The sequence below is a fragment of the Hyla sarda genome, chromosome 1, assembly GCF_029499605.1.
Source record: "Hyla sarda isolate aHylSar1 chromosome 1, aHylSar1.hap1, whole genome shotgun sequence".
NCBI lineage: Eukaryota > Metazoa > Chordata > Amphibia > Anura > Hylidae > Hyla > Hyla sarda.
Genome location: NC_079189.1, coordinates 53,556,976 through 53,573,623, shown reverse-complemented (window position 1 = coordinate 53,573,623; position 16,648 = coordinate 53,556,976). Strand labels below are relative to the sequence as shown.

The window sequence follows — 16,648 nt, the reverse complement described above, 5'->3', positions numbered from 1 at the left end:
CCCTGTAGGTATGTAGATAAATAGGTAGGTAGTTAGACAGTTAATCTCCATGTAGGTAGTTAGGCAGATAATCCCCCTGTGGGTATGTAGATAGGTAGGTAATGCCCCGTAAATATGTAGTTAGGCAGGTAATCCCCATGTAGGTATGCAGATAGATAGGTAGGATAGGTAGGTAATCCCCCTGTAGACAGGTGATCTCCCTATGGGTATGTAGATAGGTTGGTAATCCTTTGTATGTAACACAGAACCCACCCCCAGTGGATTGAAAGGTAAATTCCCCCAATCAGTGCCTCCAAAGAAAAAAAAAATCTAAATCCTACTCACCTTCTCTCCGTTCCAACGCTGAGGCCTCTCCTCTGCACCCTCATTTTCTGGTCTGTGCTTTAGCACAGAACTTCTCACACAAGCTGTGCACAATTAGATGATGTCATGGTGCCTGGCTAGGAGAGCTGTGCCGCTGCGGTCCTGACAGGTGCAGATATTTGTCCCAGATCTAGACGGCAGCCATCAAGTACCTTCAAGATTTTTTCTCTAAACTGTATGAGGCGCAGGTCAAAGCTGATGATTTCATGGGACCACAGATCAAGACGATGCTGAAGTACAAGGAATATGTCAAAAATCTCATTAGTAAGGAAAACTGGACTTGGATTAGTGACTCGAGTGAACTGGAGTGAATGTATTTAGGTAAGGATGTAGTAGTGAAGCGTGAATCTTGTAAACAGATCACATCAGGATTATGCTTAAGATAGTCAATCATAGCTTTTATGCATTTAACAGGGGAGTTAAGACCCTGGACATTGAGACAATACACAACACATAAGGACAGGACATAAAGAAACTGTGAGTTACTAGAGATAGCCAGATGGAGAAGAATACAAGAAGAGACAATGTAGGGGGAAACAGCGAGGAAGAAACCAAGGGGAGGAGAGAGAGGCAGAAGGAATGGGAACAAGAGAAAAACAAATAACAGGGAAAACAGAATGGTAAGAAAGCAAACAACCATAAGAAGGCATAAAAAGAGCCAGAAGGAGGTAGACAGGGAGGACCCCAAAGGGTTCATAGTCCTCCGTGACCACCAAAACCTCAGAGAATAGGGCAACATGGTAATCCACCTCATCCACCTCTAGGGGAGCCCACTAACTAAGTGAAACAGGTATGCTGAAATATAGCATCACATAGTAGCAAAAATATCCCAAAAAGGAAGCTAATAGAATTAGAAATACCCTCAAAAATACTAAAACATGGTAGAGTAATAAACATAAGCTGATTAGGAACCGTGACATGGAACCATATATAATGAAAACGATGATATACAATGAGGTATAGCAAGCCATCATAGGTAACACAGGTATAGCTGTACAGTGAATACTGAGGAACAGTATCATTACGGAGGAGACGACAACGGGGCTTACAGACCTCCCGGCTGGTAAAGTCCAGAATAAACAAATGCAACGAGGAAGTAATCATAGAAGTAGGCAATAGCTAGATAAACAAGAAGAAAATAGAAGCTTCATATGCAGATCAACAGGGCAATGTCCTACATGGACAGGTCAGTAATGTTTCATCGGACACAGTCTCTCATCCAGGCGTCTGTGGGAGAGGGCAAAGGCGCTTGTAAGGAGAGTCCACTCTCTGCCATGTCTTCCGTTCTTTAGCCAGTCGTTGAAGCAAGGGTGCAGGGTCGTCATAAGGGATGTTTTTCTTGGCAGAGAATCTCCATATCTTCCTGGGGGGGGGGAGGGGGTGCAAGCGGTGAAGGTGGGTCTCAGCTGGAACTGTAAGCTGAAAGGAAACCCCCAGCGATAGCGCACCTGCACCTTTTGCAGCGCCAGAGTAATGGGGCGCATGTGTCTTCTCCTCTCCAGTGTAGAGGGGGTGAGATCGGCATAAATATGTACTGAAGAAGGTAAACTCGGCAAAGGGTCAAAATTCCAGGCAGCTTGTAGAAGGCGATCACGCATCTCAGGATAATGTAAGCGGAGAACAACATCTCAAGGAATGCGAACGAGGCGAGGATCCACCTGAGGCAGGAGGGCCTTAAAGAGTCCGGTGACTACCGCGGAGAGATCAGTGTGGGATTCAGGTAGGCCTCGAATTCTAATATTCGCTCTGTGACACCTATTTTCCAGGTCTTCGATTTTAAGCTCTAGCATATCCAAGCGGTCGGCATGATCCGCGCTTGTCAGTTGTTCAGATTCCAGGACCTCAGCTATATCATCCGCTTTCAACTCCAAGTCTGCGACCCTCAGGCCGAGATCACCAATTTGTTTTGTAAAGTCTGTAACATCTTTTGCCAGCTCAGTCTTAAACATACCCTGAATCGTGCGGAAGAGGTCAGCGGGTGTGAGCAAATCTTCCTGCGCCAGGGTTGTGTGGAGGGAGTCGGCAATACTCTCCTCTTCTTCCAGCTGCACTGGGCTCGAAGCGAGTGTAGGAGTCGGAGCCATCTTGGATTTCTGGCCCCTCCTAAAGATCCCAGGAATGTCTGCGATAGCGAGCGTTTAGAAGGTCCAGCTCGGGTCAACTCTTGGTTAGTTTCACAGCTATGGAGCTGATAAATCGGCGTTTAGTGGGCTAAAGTCCCGGTGGTGGCACAGAGCTTACAGTGGATGCGCCCTTTCTAGTGAGCCGCGTGCATTCGCCCATTGATATATATATATTATACATACATATATACAAATCATTTATTTTTATTTTTAAATAACCTTGTTATAAATGCAGAATCAAAAAATTGGCGAACCAAAGCTGAACTGAATACTTTTACCACCTAATAGCAGTTTTAATGTGGGATTTTTTTTTTCTTCTTAGTTTTGTTTTTTTCATATTCCCTACAGGAAGTCTTCCATTACGTGAAGTAGCTGAAGTCCTGGACAAGGCGACCTTACAAAGACTCAAGAAGGAGTGTGGAGGATTGCAGACCCTTCTCAGAAACAATCACCAAGTCTTTCAAGGTAACAGTTCATGGAGGGAGATACTGCAGGGCTTGACAGATCCCAGGTGCTAGGTTGCTATGGCAACTGAGAGTTTTGACCTTTCGCCCAGGTTTTTGTCAGCCCTTGCTGGCATGGGTGAATCCCTTTCCGACTTATGACTTACGTATGCGGGAGCCAGGCCTGTGTCACACCCAGCGGGTACCAGCTATCACTTATCATTATTGATGGACACCAAATTTAATAATTTGATCAGTTATGGCAAGCTTCCATTTAAGCCACATAAACAACAATTGCTTGTATTAGACCCCCTAGGAAGAACAAAAATGTGTTTAAAAATTTTTTTTTTTTAAATACGCTCGTGTGCTGAATTGTCCAAAGTATTAAATTATCACATTCTTGATTCCCTATGTCAACAGTCTAAATGCAAAAAAATTGCTGATTTTTGGTTACATCCCTGAAACAAATTCATAACAAATTGATCAAAAACTCAAGTGGTACTGGTAAAAACTATAGTTCACAGCGCACACACACACACAAAAAAATGTAAGTCCTGGGTCACTCATTGAACAGACTCAGCTGGAGTATGGTGACTTACATGTAAATAGCTTTCTTCCTTCTATAGGAAAACTTATCTCTGTATTGCCACCTATAGGGAGTTACCATATATGTTATCATCTGACCCACACAAGAGCCTTGGAACATGACTGGGGATTTAAGCAGTCATTTTTAGAAAGCTGTTTTGAAGTTCTTGTCCCTTGTTAGTACAGAGCCGGGAGCTGCTTGGCTAGAAAGATGCCACTGACGCAGCTTGGAGGGGATACGTTGTTAAAAAGACTGCAAATACAACCTTTTGTAATCTTTAATCCCTTCTTGAACGACATAAGCTATGTACATTGGCAGTTAACAGCCAAACTCTGTTCCCAGCGGGCAGTCCCTGTCCACACAGTACGTCACTAGAAGTAGTAAGTAGAGGACTGCAGTGGAATTTGGACGTTCAGAAACGGCGTGGGGTGGGGCTGGGTATGTATATCTCTTTATTTTCACTGGAGCCTGGACTACATATCGAAAAAAAATCTCTCCCTACCCAGACCACCTGGATTGCTGAATCCAACATAGGCAGTTCACTTGCTTGCTGACAGTTTTCAGGAAGCAACATTTTGTATACACTGCAATGAAACTTATGGAAACAAGAAGGCAATGGGGTTATATCACCAAGATGCTGGACTGTACATTTGCCGTTGGAGACAATATTAATGATAGGTTGAGCTGCACTTTAATAATAATTCTTTATTTCCAGAATAAATTACCCGTTGCTTCACATAACCTCTCTCCTCTGTCCTGATCTCCTCTTATGTTACATAAGATAATACAAGCAGTTCTCTGTAATCTGAACAGCACATTCTGTTTTCTTGTGTTTCTTCTTATGAGCCATCAATATGTTCCTGGTTCAGACCTAATAGCTGCGGTGACCTTAGCTTCCCTCCGCTCTACCAATTAGATGGGCCCCAAGGCTAAATGTAAACTTATTTCTACCGGCAAAAAAACCGAAATACAATTTCTACCAACATGTAAACTGTGGCCTGAATGGCATATCATCTGTCTGGACAAATACCTTGGGAGCAAGAAAGTATGAAAAGCACAATTGGAAAATAATAATAATAATTCTGCATGAAAATGTCATCCAGGGCTCAACAATGTCAGACATTGAGACCTTGTTCCTTCTTGTGTTGCGCTAATATGTAACCAATGAATGTTTGTCTTTTGACATTGAGATATCTTTGGGGGATGTGGAAGGAAGTATTAGCAAAATCCAGCATATGGGTGTGGAAGAACCTATAAATAGAGGCAGTGTCTGTAAGAGAGAAGTGGAATCATGGAAAGTGAAGTTCTTTACAAGGTAATGTTGCCCACAGCAAACCCTGGCAGTATCAAAACAAATGTGCTATACAGAACTGTAATGAGATGAGAAAAATTAAAAATAGCTACTTCTGAACCATTGTTAGTAAGCATTCCAGGGGCGGACATAGCGCCTGTGCAGCCGCGCTTCAGCTGCACAGGGGCCCAGCGTGTGAGGGGGCCTGCCGCCCTCGCTGTGCCGCTGCTGCTTACTGTTCTAAAGTGGCCACGGCTCATAATAGCGCAGCGGGCACTTTACAGTGAGTCTGCATAATGTGGAGAAACTATGCTACCTAATGTGGTTAAAACTGCTGCCTAATGTCTGGGAACTGCTGCCCAATGTGGGGAAACTATGCTACCTAATTTTGGGAAACTATGCCACCTAACGTGGGGGAAACTATGCCGCCTAACGTGGGGAAACTATGCCGCCTAACGTGGGGAAACTATGTCGCCTAATGTGGGGCAGCTATGCTGCCTAATGTGAGGAAACTGTTACATAATGTGGGGAAACTATGCTACCTAATGTAGGGGGCCTGAATGAGCTGCAGCATATGGGGGGCCTTAATAAATAACTAACAACTGATATTAGGGGGTCCTCCTGAGCAACTGATATGGGTGGGGGTCCAGCTGAATAAGTGACATATGAAGAGGGGTTTCCTGAACAATTGACGTATTGAGGGGGGGGCAGAGGGTCCCTCTGCTGTCTGTGTCTGCCCCTGGAGCATTCACGCACATATAGGTACTTTTCTTTATTTTTATTAGCTTTGAAAACCCAGCCAGATAGGCGCTCTTTGCAGACTTTCCCCCCTCTGAAAGGTAGGGTTCCTAGCAGGGACCCCCTCTGTAATAGTCCAAAAATAATATATATTTTTTTCTAAATACAACCAATATTTCTGGGTACTGTAGTCCTTTTATTCCACCTATTACTTTGAATGCCAGCCTTTTGAAACTGCTTAACCCCTTAAGCAGGGGTGTGGAAATAAAAAAAATAAAATAACTACTTGTCCAAGGGACTAAAGCGGAACACAATCTACTTGTCCCTCAAGAAAATCCACTTGTCCTGGTAGATTTAATAATTTCGACCAAAATAGTCTGATTCCCCCCACTAGACCACCAGGGATGGATATAAGATCCCTTTAGACACTGCTGTCAACTTAGACAGCGGTGATCTAATGGATTAATAGCGGCCAAGGTGATCGCAGCATGCCAGACTATTATGGTGGGAGAGCTGTAGCTCCTTTTACACCAGAGGCAAGCCCCCCCCCCCCCCCTTCCCCATCTGACCCCTATAACTCCAATTTTTCCATATACAGGGATGAGGGTAATCTTGTGTGACATGATCTGTAGTTTTTATCTGAACTTTTATTAGGAAAGGGACTTATTCACATATATACGCACTTCTTAAAATATTTTAATCACTATTTTTCAGTCCTCATAGGGACTTATATATGGAGTCTTCTGATTGGATAACAGTGAACAGCACTGTGTTACTGGGGGGGGGGGTGTTCTGCTTCTTCAGTTCATGTGGTGCATTTTATTTACTCTAATTATGTGTCAGAAAATGCTGGAAGTTGCACTTAGTTACTAGATAACTACAACACTCAGCATGCCCTGATACAGCCTATGGTTCTGCAGCTGACCCAAACCAAAACTACAACTCCCAGCATGTTACACTTTATAGTTCTACAGTTTAGGTTACGGTGCAACATGCTGGGAGTTGTAGTTTTGGTTCGGGCGTGTTTGCGTGCATCCGTGGGGCTCTTGGTCGTCGGGCGAGTATGAATGGGGGGGGGGGATTCTGGGGGTGCAATTAAGTGCGGGTGGCCAGAAACCACTAAAAATAAATAAAATTAGATAGCACAACTGGCAGCAACACTTGTCAGTTTGCCCCTGAACAAAACATACATTCATACACATATCATACATACACTGGGCCACTGCCCCCTATATTATACATTACATAGACACATCATACATACAGCTGCCCCCCCCCCCACATCATACATTACATGCACACATCTATACACACATCACACCATACATATACACCATACATATGCACACATCATACATACACCCGCCACTGCCCAACCTACATCTACATTACATACACACATCCATACACACATCACACCATACATATGCACACATCATAAATACACCTGCCGCTGCCCCCTATATCATACATTACATACACACATCATATATACACATGACACATACATATGCAGACATTATACATACACCCGCCGCTGATACACCCCCTAATCATACACACATCACACATACACGGACACCATACACATATACACTTCATATATACACATGACACATACACCATACATACATACACGACACATACGCCATACATATGCTCACATCATACATACACCCGCCACACATACATACACTCACCTGAGCCGGTGTGAGGTGAAATCCCCAGCCTGTGCAGTCCAGTCTCCTCACACACGTCCTCTCCCCTCCCCCTGCTCTGTATGTTCCCCCGTGAATACTTGAAACCTCCCCGTGATAAAATAGGTCCTGTGTAGACAGAGCAGGGGGAAGGGAGAGGCTGTGTGTGGGGGAGGGAGAAGCTGTGGACATCCTCATTCTCCCCCTGTCTTCTTGTATTATGCAGAGCTGCGCTCTCCATCCTCCGGGAGGGGAGGAGGGGGCGTGGCTTAATCATCTTCTGCTGACGTGTGACCTCGGGCTCTGCCCTCGCTCCTGAGATCCCCTCACACCAGCTGGGGGGCTCTGAGCAGCTGCCCCCGGCCGCCACTGCCCCCTCCATACACCCTGAGTGCCGGTGTGAGGTGCAGACTTGCATCGGCTCCTGCACCTCACACCGGCATTAAAGAAAAATAAGGGGGAAGTCGGTTTGTCCCTGCTAGCCCGATACAGGGCTAAATCTATGACAAATTCACCTGCCCGGCGCCCAAAACTACTTGTTCCGGGCGTCGGGTGATAGGATTTCCACATCCCTGCCTTAAGGACCAGACCAATTTTATTTTTGCATTTTCGTTTTTTTCCTCCTCGCCTTCTAAAAATCATAACTCTTATATTTCCATCCACAGACCCATATGAGGGCTTGTTTTTTGCGTCACCAATTGTACTTTGTAATTACATCACTTATTTTACCATAAAATGTGCGGCGCAACCAAACAAATATTATTTATGTGGGAAAATTGAAAAGAAAACAGCAATTTAGAAAATTTGGGAAGGCCTTTTTTTTTTTTTTCACGCTGTACACTTTCCGGTAAAAATGACATGTTTTCTTTATTCTGTGGGTCAATACGATTAAAATGATACCCATGTTATATGCTTTTCTATAATTGTACCACTTAAAAAAAATCTCAAACCATTTTAACAAAATTAGTATGTTTGAAATTGCCCTATTTAGACCACCTATAACTTTCAAATTTTTTCGTATATAGGGCGATATGAGGGCTCATTTTTTATGCCATGATCTGTAGTGTTTATCAGTACCACTTTGGCTTAGGTTTAACTTTTTATAAATTTTTTATAAATTTTTTTTGGAATAAAATGTGAGAAAAAACAGCAATTTTGTACTTTTGTTTTTTGTTTTTTTACGTTTACGCCGTTCACCGTACGGGATAATTAACAATATATTTTAATAGTTCAGACTTTTTTCGCACGCGGCGATACCAAATATGTGTATTAATTATTTTTTTTAACTCTTTTTTTGGGGGTAAAATGGGAAAAACTGACATTTTACTTTTTTATTGGGGAGGGGAATTTTCAAATTTTTTAATTTATTTTACATTTTTAAACTTTTTTTTTTTTACACTTTAATGGTCCCCATAGGGGACTATTCATAGCAATCATTTGATTGCTAATACTGTTCAGTGCTATGTATAGGACACAGCACTGATCAGTATTATCGGTGATCTTCTGCTCTGGTCTGCTCGATCTCAGACCAGAGCAGAAGACCCCGGGAGACGACCGGAGCCAGGTGAGGGGACCTCCGGCCGCCATGCTGGATGATCGGATCCCCGCGGCAGCGCTGCGGGCGATCCAATCATCCATTCAAAGTACCGCACTGCCGCAGATGCCGTGATCTGTATTGATCACGTCATCTGAGGGGTTAATGGCGGACATCCACACGATCGCGAATGTCCGCCATTACCGGCGGGTCCCTGGCTGCTGATAGAAGCCGGGACCTGCCGCGCATGACGCGAGCACAGCTCCGATGCTCGCGATCATGGCGGCGCGTAAATGTATGTTATGGTGCGTTAAGTACCACGTCACCATGACGTACATCGTTAAGGGGTTAAAGGAGTAGTCCAGTTTAGATAAATTTATCTTCTATCCGAAGGACAGGGGATAAGTGTCAGATTGAAGGGGGTCCGACCGAGATACCAGAGTACAGCGCCTCAGCTCTTCTAAAGAGATGAATGGAGGGAGCATGTTGACCCCAGTTCCGTGCTTAGTGTCCATGGTCAAACCACCCCTGATCCCAACCCCCTTACTCCTCCCTCCCCCCCCCCCCCCCTTACGATAATCCCTTTTAAGCATTGCTATGTTTTTCTTATACACCAGTGCCCAATGTTCTGTGTGCACTGAATAATGATTTGTAAAGTGCTAGAACTATGTTTTCTTCCTGAGCCTATATGTGCTTTCTTATGTCAACCATAACCTTGTTTACCTTACCCCTAGACAACAAAAGGCGTACCTGTACACCCTTGCTGTTTGGGCCTTTAACGCACCATGACTTACCTGTATGCCCTGGAGCGCTAAATGTCTGTAAAGCAAATGTTGAAGCTGCACTCTCTTAATAGGTGATGAGTGATGGCTACTATCCATGTCATTAACCCTTTAGATGCAGCGATAAATGCTGATAAAACAATAAAAGACAAACTATATAAAGTGGGTATGGTTTTAATTGTATTGACCCACAGAATTAAGATATGTCATTTTTACCATAGAGTGCACTGCCTTTAAACAACTCCATCCACCAAAAAGTAGCAAAATTGCATTTTTCTTTTCAGATACTCCCCAGAAATAATAATTTTTTTGTTTCACCATATATTATGGTAAAATGAAAGGTATCCTTACAAAGTACAATTAGTCGTGAAAAAAACAAGCCTTCATATGGATCAGTGGTTAGAAAAATAAAATGGCTATGCCTCTTAAATGCGGGGAGGAAAAAAATGCAAAAAAGGAAAATTAGCTGTGGCTTTTAAAGGGGTAATCTGCCGGAAAACATTTGTTTTAAATCAACTGGTGCCAGACAGTTAAACCAATTTGTAAATTACTTCTATTTAAAAATGTTAATCCTTCCAGTACTTATCAGCTGCTATATGCTCCACAGGAAGTTCCTTTCCTTTTGAATTTCCTTACTGTCTGACCACAGTGCTCTCTGCTGACACCTCTGTCCATTTTAGGAACTGAACAAATCCCCATAGCAAATCTATCCTGCTCTGGACAGTTCCTAAAATGACAGAGGTGTCAGCAGAGAGCACTGTGGTCAGACAGAAAGGAAATTGAAAAAGAAAAGAACTTCCTCTTGAGCATATAACAGCTGATAAGTACTGGATGGAGTAAGAGTTTTAAATAGAAGTAATTTACAAATCTGTTTAACTTTCTGGCACCAGTTGATTTAAAAATATATATATATATTTCTCTATTGGCTCCATTGGGGGACACAGACCTTGGGTATATGCTGCTGTCTCTAGGAGGCTTGACACTATGGTAACCAAAAAGTCTGCTCCTCCCAGTAGGATATACCCGCCTCCAGGCCACTAAGCTAGTCAGTTTGGTCTGGTGTTCTCCAGACCAGGTCTCATATTTTTTATTTTTTAGGTTTAGGGAATGTGTTAGTGCTTTATTCCTTTTAATTTCTGTTTTCAGGTGGGGACTCAGGAACTGCGGTTCACTGTTTCCCCATTGCGAGAGGTGGCAGGCATCTTGGATGTACTGTTAACCCCCTCTCGCTAACGGTCAGCGCTTGGGGTTGTACCTCATGGGTCCGGGTCCCCCTACCTCCCTGTTCGCCCTGTTAGCTATGAGCTTGGCTTGCTGCAGGTGATAATGCTGACTGAGGACTACATTCTGAAGACTTCTTTAGGTAAGTTCTTCAGCACATTTGAGTATTTTTCTTTCCCTAGGTCTTGCAACAGCTGGAGACCCCTGTTTTGGACCTATTCTTACTGAAGCTGAGGCTGGCCGTGGGATACTTTTCTTATTCCCTGCAGGGGGACTGTTTTTTATTATATGGGGGAGCAGTGTGTTCACAGTAAGGGGCTCTTTATCTGGGCAGTCTGTGTGGGATGTACGCGCTGCAGGCTTCTTCTCTGCGGGTGTGTGCACCGTTTGACTTTTATTTTCCCGGGCGCATAGGAGCTCACTACAGGCGGCGTGTGCACTCGGGGTTCGGAGCGGGCACCATTACTAAGTCTCTCTGTATTTCTTCGGCGGACGTTATCTCCGCCCACCAGGCCGCATAAGCGCTTCAGGTGCGCGAACTCAGCCACCAATCAGCGCTGTGCGCGCGTTTGGGGCCATGCAGGGGCCAATCACAGCGCCCTTGCATCTGACCCCGGCCCCTTCCTTCTATTGGCCGGTGTCTCCTTCTCTCTCCTCGCAGCCATGGTGCGGAGTTCTCCTCACAGCAGCTGCCTAGGGACACATACTTGGGTGAGGCTGTTCGTTTTTTGCTATGTCCATGCCCAGAACTGTCCCTCCCTCAAAACAGATATCTGGAATATTAGTTACTCGTTACGCTTGTAAAAACTGCTCTGCAAAAATGCCAGGTTCTGCTGAACCCACTTGTTCTGCCTGCTCCATTGCTCCCCCAGACCCCCTGCTATGTCTAATCCAGGTGCTCTTTCAGACCCTGTGGGTTTGGCTGCCCCTCCAGCCTGGGTTTCTCCTCCCTCTCCCAGTCTATATCCGACTTGGCACAGGTCTCCCATTCTGTGGTGACTGCCTCGGAGAGGTCTACCCTTCATCGGCCCTCTAGGAGGTCCCATTCCCCTTCTCCCTATGCTTCACATAAGCGTACTAGGGGTGTCTCCTCTGACTCATCCCCTGAGTCTTCTGGTAGACACGGGTGTTCCACTCGCAGGTCTCACCCGACTGCTTCTTCAGGCCACACACGTCACTCTTCTAGAGGACGTTCCTGCAGTCACCGCTCTGGCTCCCCTGAGCCACGTACTCTGTCGGAGTCTCCCTCTTCTAGGGCTGCCTCCACTCGTTCGCACTCTCCTGGAGAACTGGCGGACGAGGTTTCCGATTCGGCATCCGATTCAGAGGACCGTTCGGACTCAGTGGACATGGTGAACTCATTGGTTACGGCCATAAGAGACACCTTTAACCTAGAGGACCCAGGAACTTCGGACGTAGCTCCAGAAGTATCCTTTCATCGTGCCCGACCGGCACCCAAAGTGTCCAGCTCTCACGCTGAATTTGATGCCATTCTGGAATCTGCCTGGAAGCACCCTGAGAAGAAGTTTCAGGGACTGAAGAAAGTTCAAGCGCGATATCCTTTCGCCAAGGACCTCGTCTCTAAGTTGACTTCCTCTCCGTCGGTGGGTCCTCCGGTTTCCCGCCTCTCTAAAGCTACTACTTTGCCGCTGGCGGATGCAGCTGCCTTCAAGGATCCAGCAGACAAAAAGGTTGAGTCTTTAGCGAAGATGCCTTTGAAGCAGCGGGTTCCTCCCTGCTTCCTGCCTTCGCCTCCACCTTGGTGTCTAAAGCCCTTTCGGATTGGTATTCCCAACTCCGTCAGGGCATTCTTTCGGGATCTCCCCCGGAAGAACTGTCCGCTCTGGCCCTCCAATGTTCCAAAGCTGGAGACTTTCTGTGTTCTGCTTCCTTGCACTCAGCTCGCTGCACTGCCTTTGCCACCGGTAATCTAGTGGCCCTCCGTCGTTCCATTTGGCTTAAAGCATGGAACGCGGATGCTGCATCTAAGAAGTCTCTCACCGAGATTCCTTTTACCGGTTCCCGACTTTTCGGCAAGCGCCTGGATGAGATTATCTCTGAGGTGACAGGTGGCAAGAGCTCTTTATTACCTCAAAACAAGTCTAGCACTTCTTTTCGCAGAAAGTCTTCGTCCTTTCGGACTTCTGGCCCCTCTAAAGGGTCCAGCCAGGTGCCTTCACGTGACAAAAAGGTTCCCTTTTTCAAGGCGTGTCCCTCTTGGAAGTCGGACACCAACCGTTCTGACCGTTTTTTGCGGCCAAACCGGGCAACCGCAAACCCACTTCTGCATGAAGGGACGCCCCCACCCACAGTTTTTTCTCGGGTGGGAGATCGCCTCTTGCTTTTTCGAGACGTTTGGACCACGCACATTCAGGACTCCTGGGTCAGGGACATGGTGTCCAACGGATACCGGACAGAATTTGCCTCCCTTCCGAGGGATCGTTTTTTTCAGTCCCGTGCTCCACGATCTCCTTCGCTTGCGAGGGAATTTCGGGAGGCTCTTCAGTCCCTTCTTATCCAGGGTGTCATTGTCCCAGTTCCTTCAAGGGAAGGCTTTGTATTTCAATCTTTTCGTGGTTCCCAAAAAAACGGTTCTGTGCGGCCAATCCTTGATCTCAAACGTCTCGACCAACATCTTCTGATCCGCCATTTCCGAATGGAATCTCTCCGTTCAGTCGTGGCGTCTATGGATCAAGGGGAGTTTCTTTCCTCGGTGGACATCAAGGATGCCTACCTCCACATTCCAATTTTTCCCGGCCACCAGCGGTTCCTCCGCTTTGCGGTTCCAGAAGGTCATTATCAATTTGTGGCTCTCCCCTTCGGTCTGGCCACAGCGCCACGAGTCTTTACCAAGATTCTAGCGCCCGTGATTGCTCTGTTACGGTCAAGAGGGGTATCAGTGATACCCTCTGCTCTGCTCTGCTCTGCTCTGCTCCGCTCTGCTCCGCTCCGCCCCCCTTCTTCTTCAGGGGTGTTCATTCCTTCCCCTTTACTGGCAGATGGTCACGACAGATGCCAGTCTGTCGGGCTGGGGGGGTGTTTTCAGGGATCAGACGGTTCAAGGCCTCTGGTCTCCCCAAGAAGCCCTTCTTTCCATAAACATCATGGAACTGAGGGCGTTATATCTTTGTCTGAAGCATTGGGAGTCCCTGCTTAAGGGCCACCCTGTCCGTGTCCAGTCGGATAACGCCACGGTTGTGGCGTACATCAATCGGCAGGGCAGCTCAGAAGCCATGTCCGACGTGACAAAGATCCTCCTCTGGGCGGAACACAAAGTTCCGGCCATTTCGGCGATTCACATTCCGGGAGTGCTCAACTGGGAAGGGGATTTCCTCAGTCGATCCTCAGCCGACCCGGAGAGTGGTCTCTTCTTCCGGAGGTGTTCGCACAGATCTGCGACCTCTGGGGGACCCCAGACGTGGATCGTTTGCCTCTCGACACAACTGGAAAATTCTGACGTTTGTGTCAAAGTCCAGGGACTCCCTGGCTCTAGCCGTGGATGCCCTAGTAATTCCGTGATCGGGCTTTGTCCTGCCCTATCTGTCCCTCCCCTCCCCCTCCCAGGGTTCTGAGGAAGCTCAAGGCGGAAGGAGTCCCCACCATTCTGGTGGCTCCAGACTGGCCCCGAAGGGCATGGTACGCGGACGTGGTCTGGCTTCTGGACGACGTTCCGTTCAGTCTTCCACTTCGTCCAGACCTACTGTCACAGGGTCCCCTTTGCCACCCCAATTTACAGTCGCTGCATTTAATGGCGTGGCGGTTGAGACCGTGGTTCTAAGGGCCTGCGTTTTCTCTTCCCAGGTAATTCGCACCATGCTCAGGGCTCGTAAGCCCTCCTGGCGGTCTTACTTTCATTGGTGCGAAACTCAGCCCTTTTCTCCAGTTACCTTTTCCGTTCCGTGTCTCCTCTCCTTTTTGCAGTCGGGTTGGAACAAGGGCTGGCTCTCAGCTCCCTTAAGGGTCAGGTTTCGTCCCTTTCCATTCTCTTTCAGCGTCCTCTGGCTTCCAATTCGCATGTCCGGACCTTCCTTCAGGGCGTGGCACATGCTGTCCCTCCTTACCGGTCCCCTTCTCCCCTTGGGACTTGAACTTAGTTCTAGGCGCTCTCCAAGACGCACCTTTTGAGCCTCTTAAGGAGGTTCCCCTTCGCCTCCTATCCTGGAAGATGGCTTTTCTTATAGCCATTACTTCCATTAGGAGAGCATCTGAACTGGCAGCTGTCTCCTGCCATTCTCCTTTCCTGATAATTCATTAGGACAAGGTTGTTTTACGGCCAGATCCGTCATTCCTACCTAAGGTCGTTTTGGCTTTTCATCTCAACGAGGACATCGTCCTTCCTTCCTTTTGTCCCGCTCCTTCTCATCCCAGGGAGAGCTTACTCCACAAATTGGATGTGGTAAGGGCTGTTCGGACTTATCTTTCTGTCACCTCTTCCTTTCGTCAGTGCGATTCTTTTTTCGTCCTTATGGAAGGTCGTCGAAAGGGACAGCCTGCTTCCAAGGCCACCATTTCTCGGTGCATCCGATGTGCTATTTCGGAAGCTTACCGCTGCAAGAGGAAGATCCCACCCTTCAGGGTTTTGGCTCATTCTACCCGTTCTGTGAGAGCATCCTGGGCTCTTCGAAACAAGGCCTCGGCCATGCAGATCTGTGAAGCGGCCACCTGGTCGTCTTTGCACACTTTTTCAAGATTCTACCAGGTTCATACTTTCGAATCGGCTGATGCTAGTCTGGGCCGTAAAGTGTTGCAGGCGGCGGTGGTACAGCCGACTGCCTGACCTTTTTTCTCTGCCCACCCAAGGGACGGCTTTGGTACGTCCAAAGGTCTGTGTTCCCCCAATGAAGCCGATAGAGAAAAGGAGATTTTTTTATACTTACAGTAAAATCTCTTTCTCGAAGGATCCATTGTGGCACTCAGCTCCCGCCCTTTTCTAGGGTTCCTATTCGGTTATCTGTCCGAGGGAGTGTTCAGTTAATTTTTCTTCTGGTTCTCGGACAGTTCATGTTTTTTTTTCCTTTGACCTGTCGGTCTCCCCCCTATTGATCTGGGACTAAAACTGATTAGCTCAGTGGCCTGGAGGCGGGTATATCCTGCTGGGAGGAGCCGACTTTTTGGTTACCATAGTGTCAAGCCTCCTAGAGACAGCAGCATTTACCAAAGGTCTGTGTCCCCCAATGGATCCTTTGAGAAAGAGATTTTACTGTAAGTATAGAAATTCTCCTTTTTCTAGTGGAGTACCCCTTTAAGGGGTTAAGTCATTCATAAATACAATATATTGTGAATAAGTGTCAAATACTGACTCCTCTGGTTCTTGTTGAATGGAGTCCAAGCGCCGTCTTTGAATAACTTTGCAATCTTTTTTTTCTAGTGATGAATGCAATGGTTTCCATACGCGACTGGAGCCAAGAGACCCGAACCGCTACAGATAAACACAGGACGGAAGCCAAGCGCAAACTTTCGGCAGATGCGTTAAAGACGCGGCTCTGCTGGTTTTACACCAACCATCCCAATGGCTGCCCGCGTTCAGCTATTCACTGCCCGTACGCACATGGAGCTGAAGAACTGCGGCAAAGTTCTCTTTCCAAAAAACATAGACTGTGATAATTCATCTCTCTCTCTAAAAAAAAAAAAAAAGCTATTGTTTATATATATATATATATATATATATATATATATATATATATATATATATATATATATGTTATATATATATATTATTTTTTTGTCCTTTAAATTAAATTGATTTTTTTTTTTTTGGGAGATTTGTTATACTTTTATTGTTTCTTTCTGGTCTTTTCTGCAAACACAACAAGAAAAAAAGAGTCTATGTACAATGGGATTGATATGCGCTTCAGTGACTGATTTTATTA

General features: G+C 46.2%; 1 protein-coding gene across 2 annotated transcripts in view; it reads left to right on the top strand.

The window, feature by feature from the left end:
- The window catches only part of TRMT44 (tRNA methyltransferase 44 homolog), a 93,505-nt gene extending 77,098 nt beyond the window's left edge, over positions 1-16,407 (top strand). For both annotated transcript variants that reach the window (XM_056555034.1, XM_056555035.1), the window contains exons 10-11: positions 2,835-2,951; positions 16,147-16,407. In XM_056555034.1, the coding sequence (XP_056411009.1) occupies positions 2,835-2,951; positions 16,147-16,379 (350 nt within the window). In that variant the 3' untranslated portion in view covers positions 16,380-16,407. The remainder of the gene's footprint in view (positions 1-2,834; positions 2,952-16,146) is intronic.
- The last annotated feature ends 241 nt before the right edge of the window (positions 16,408-16,648 follow it).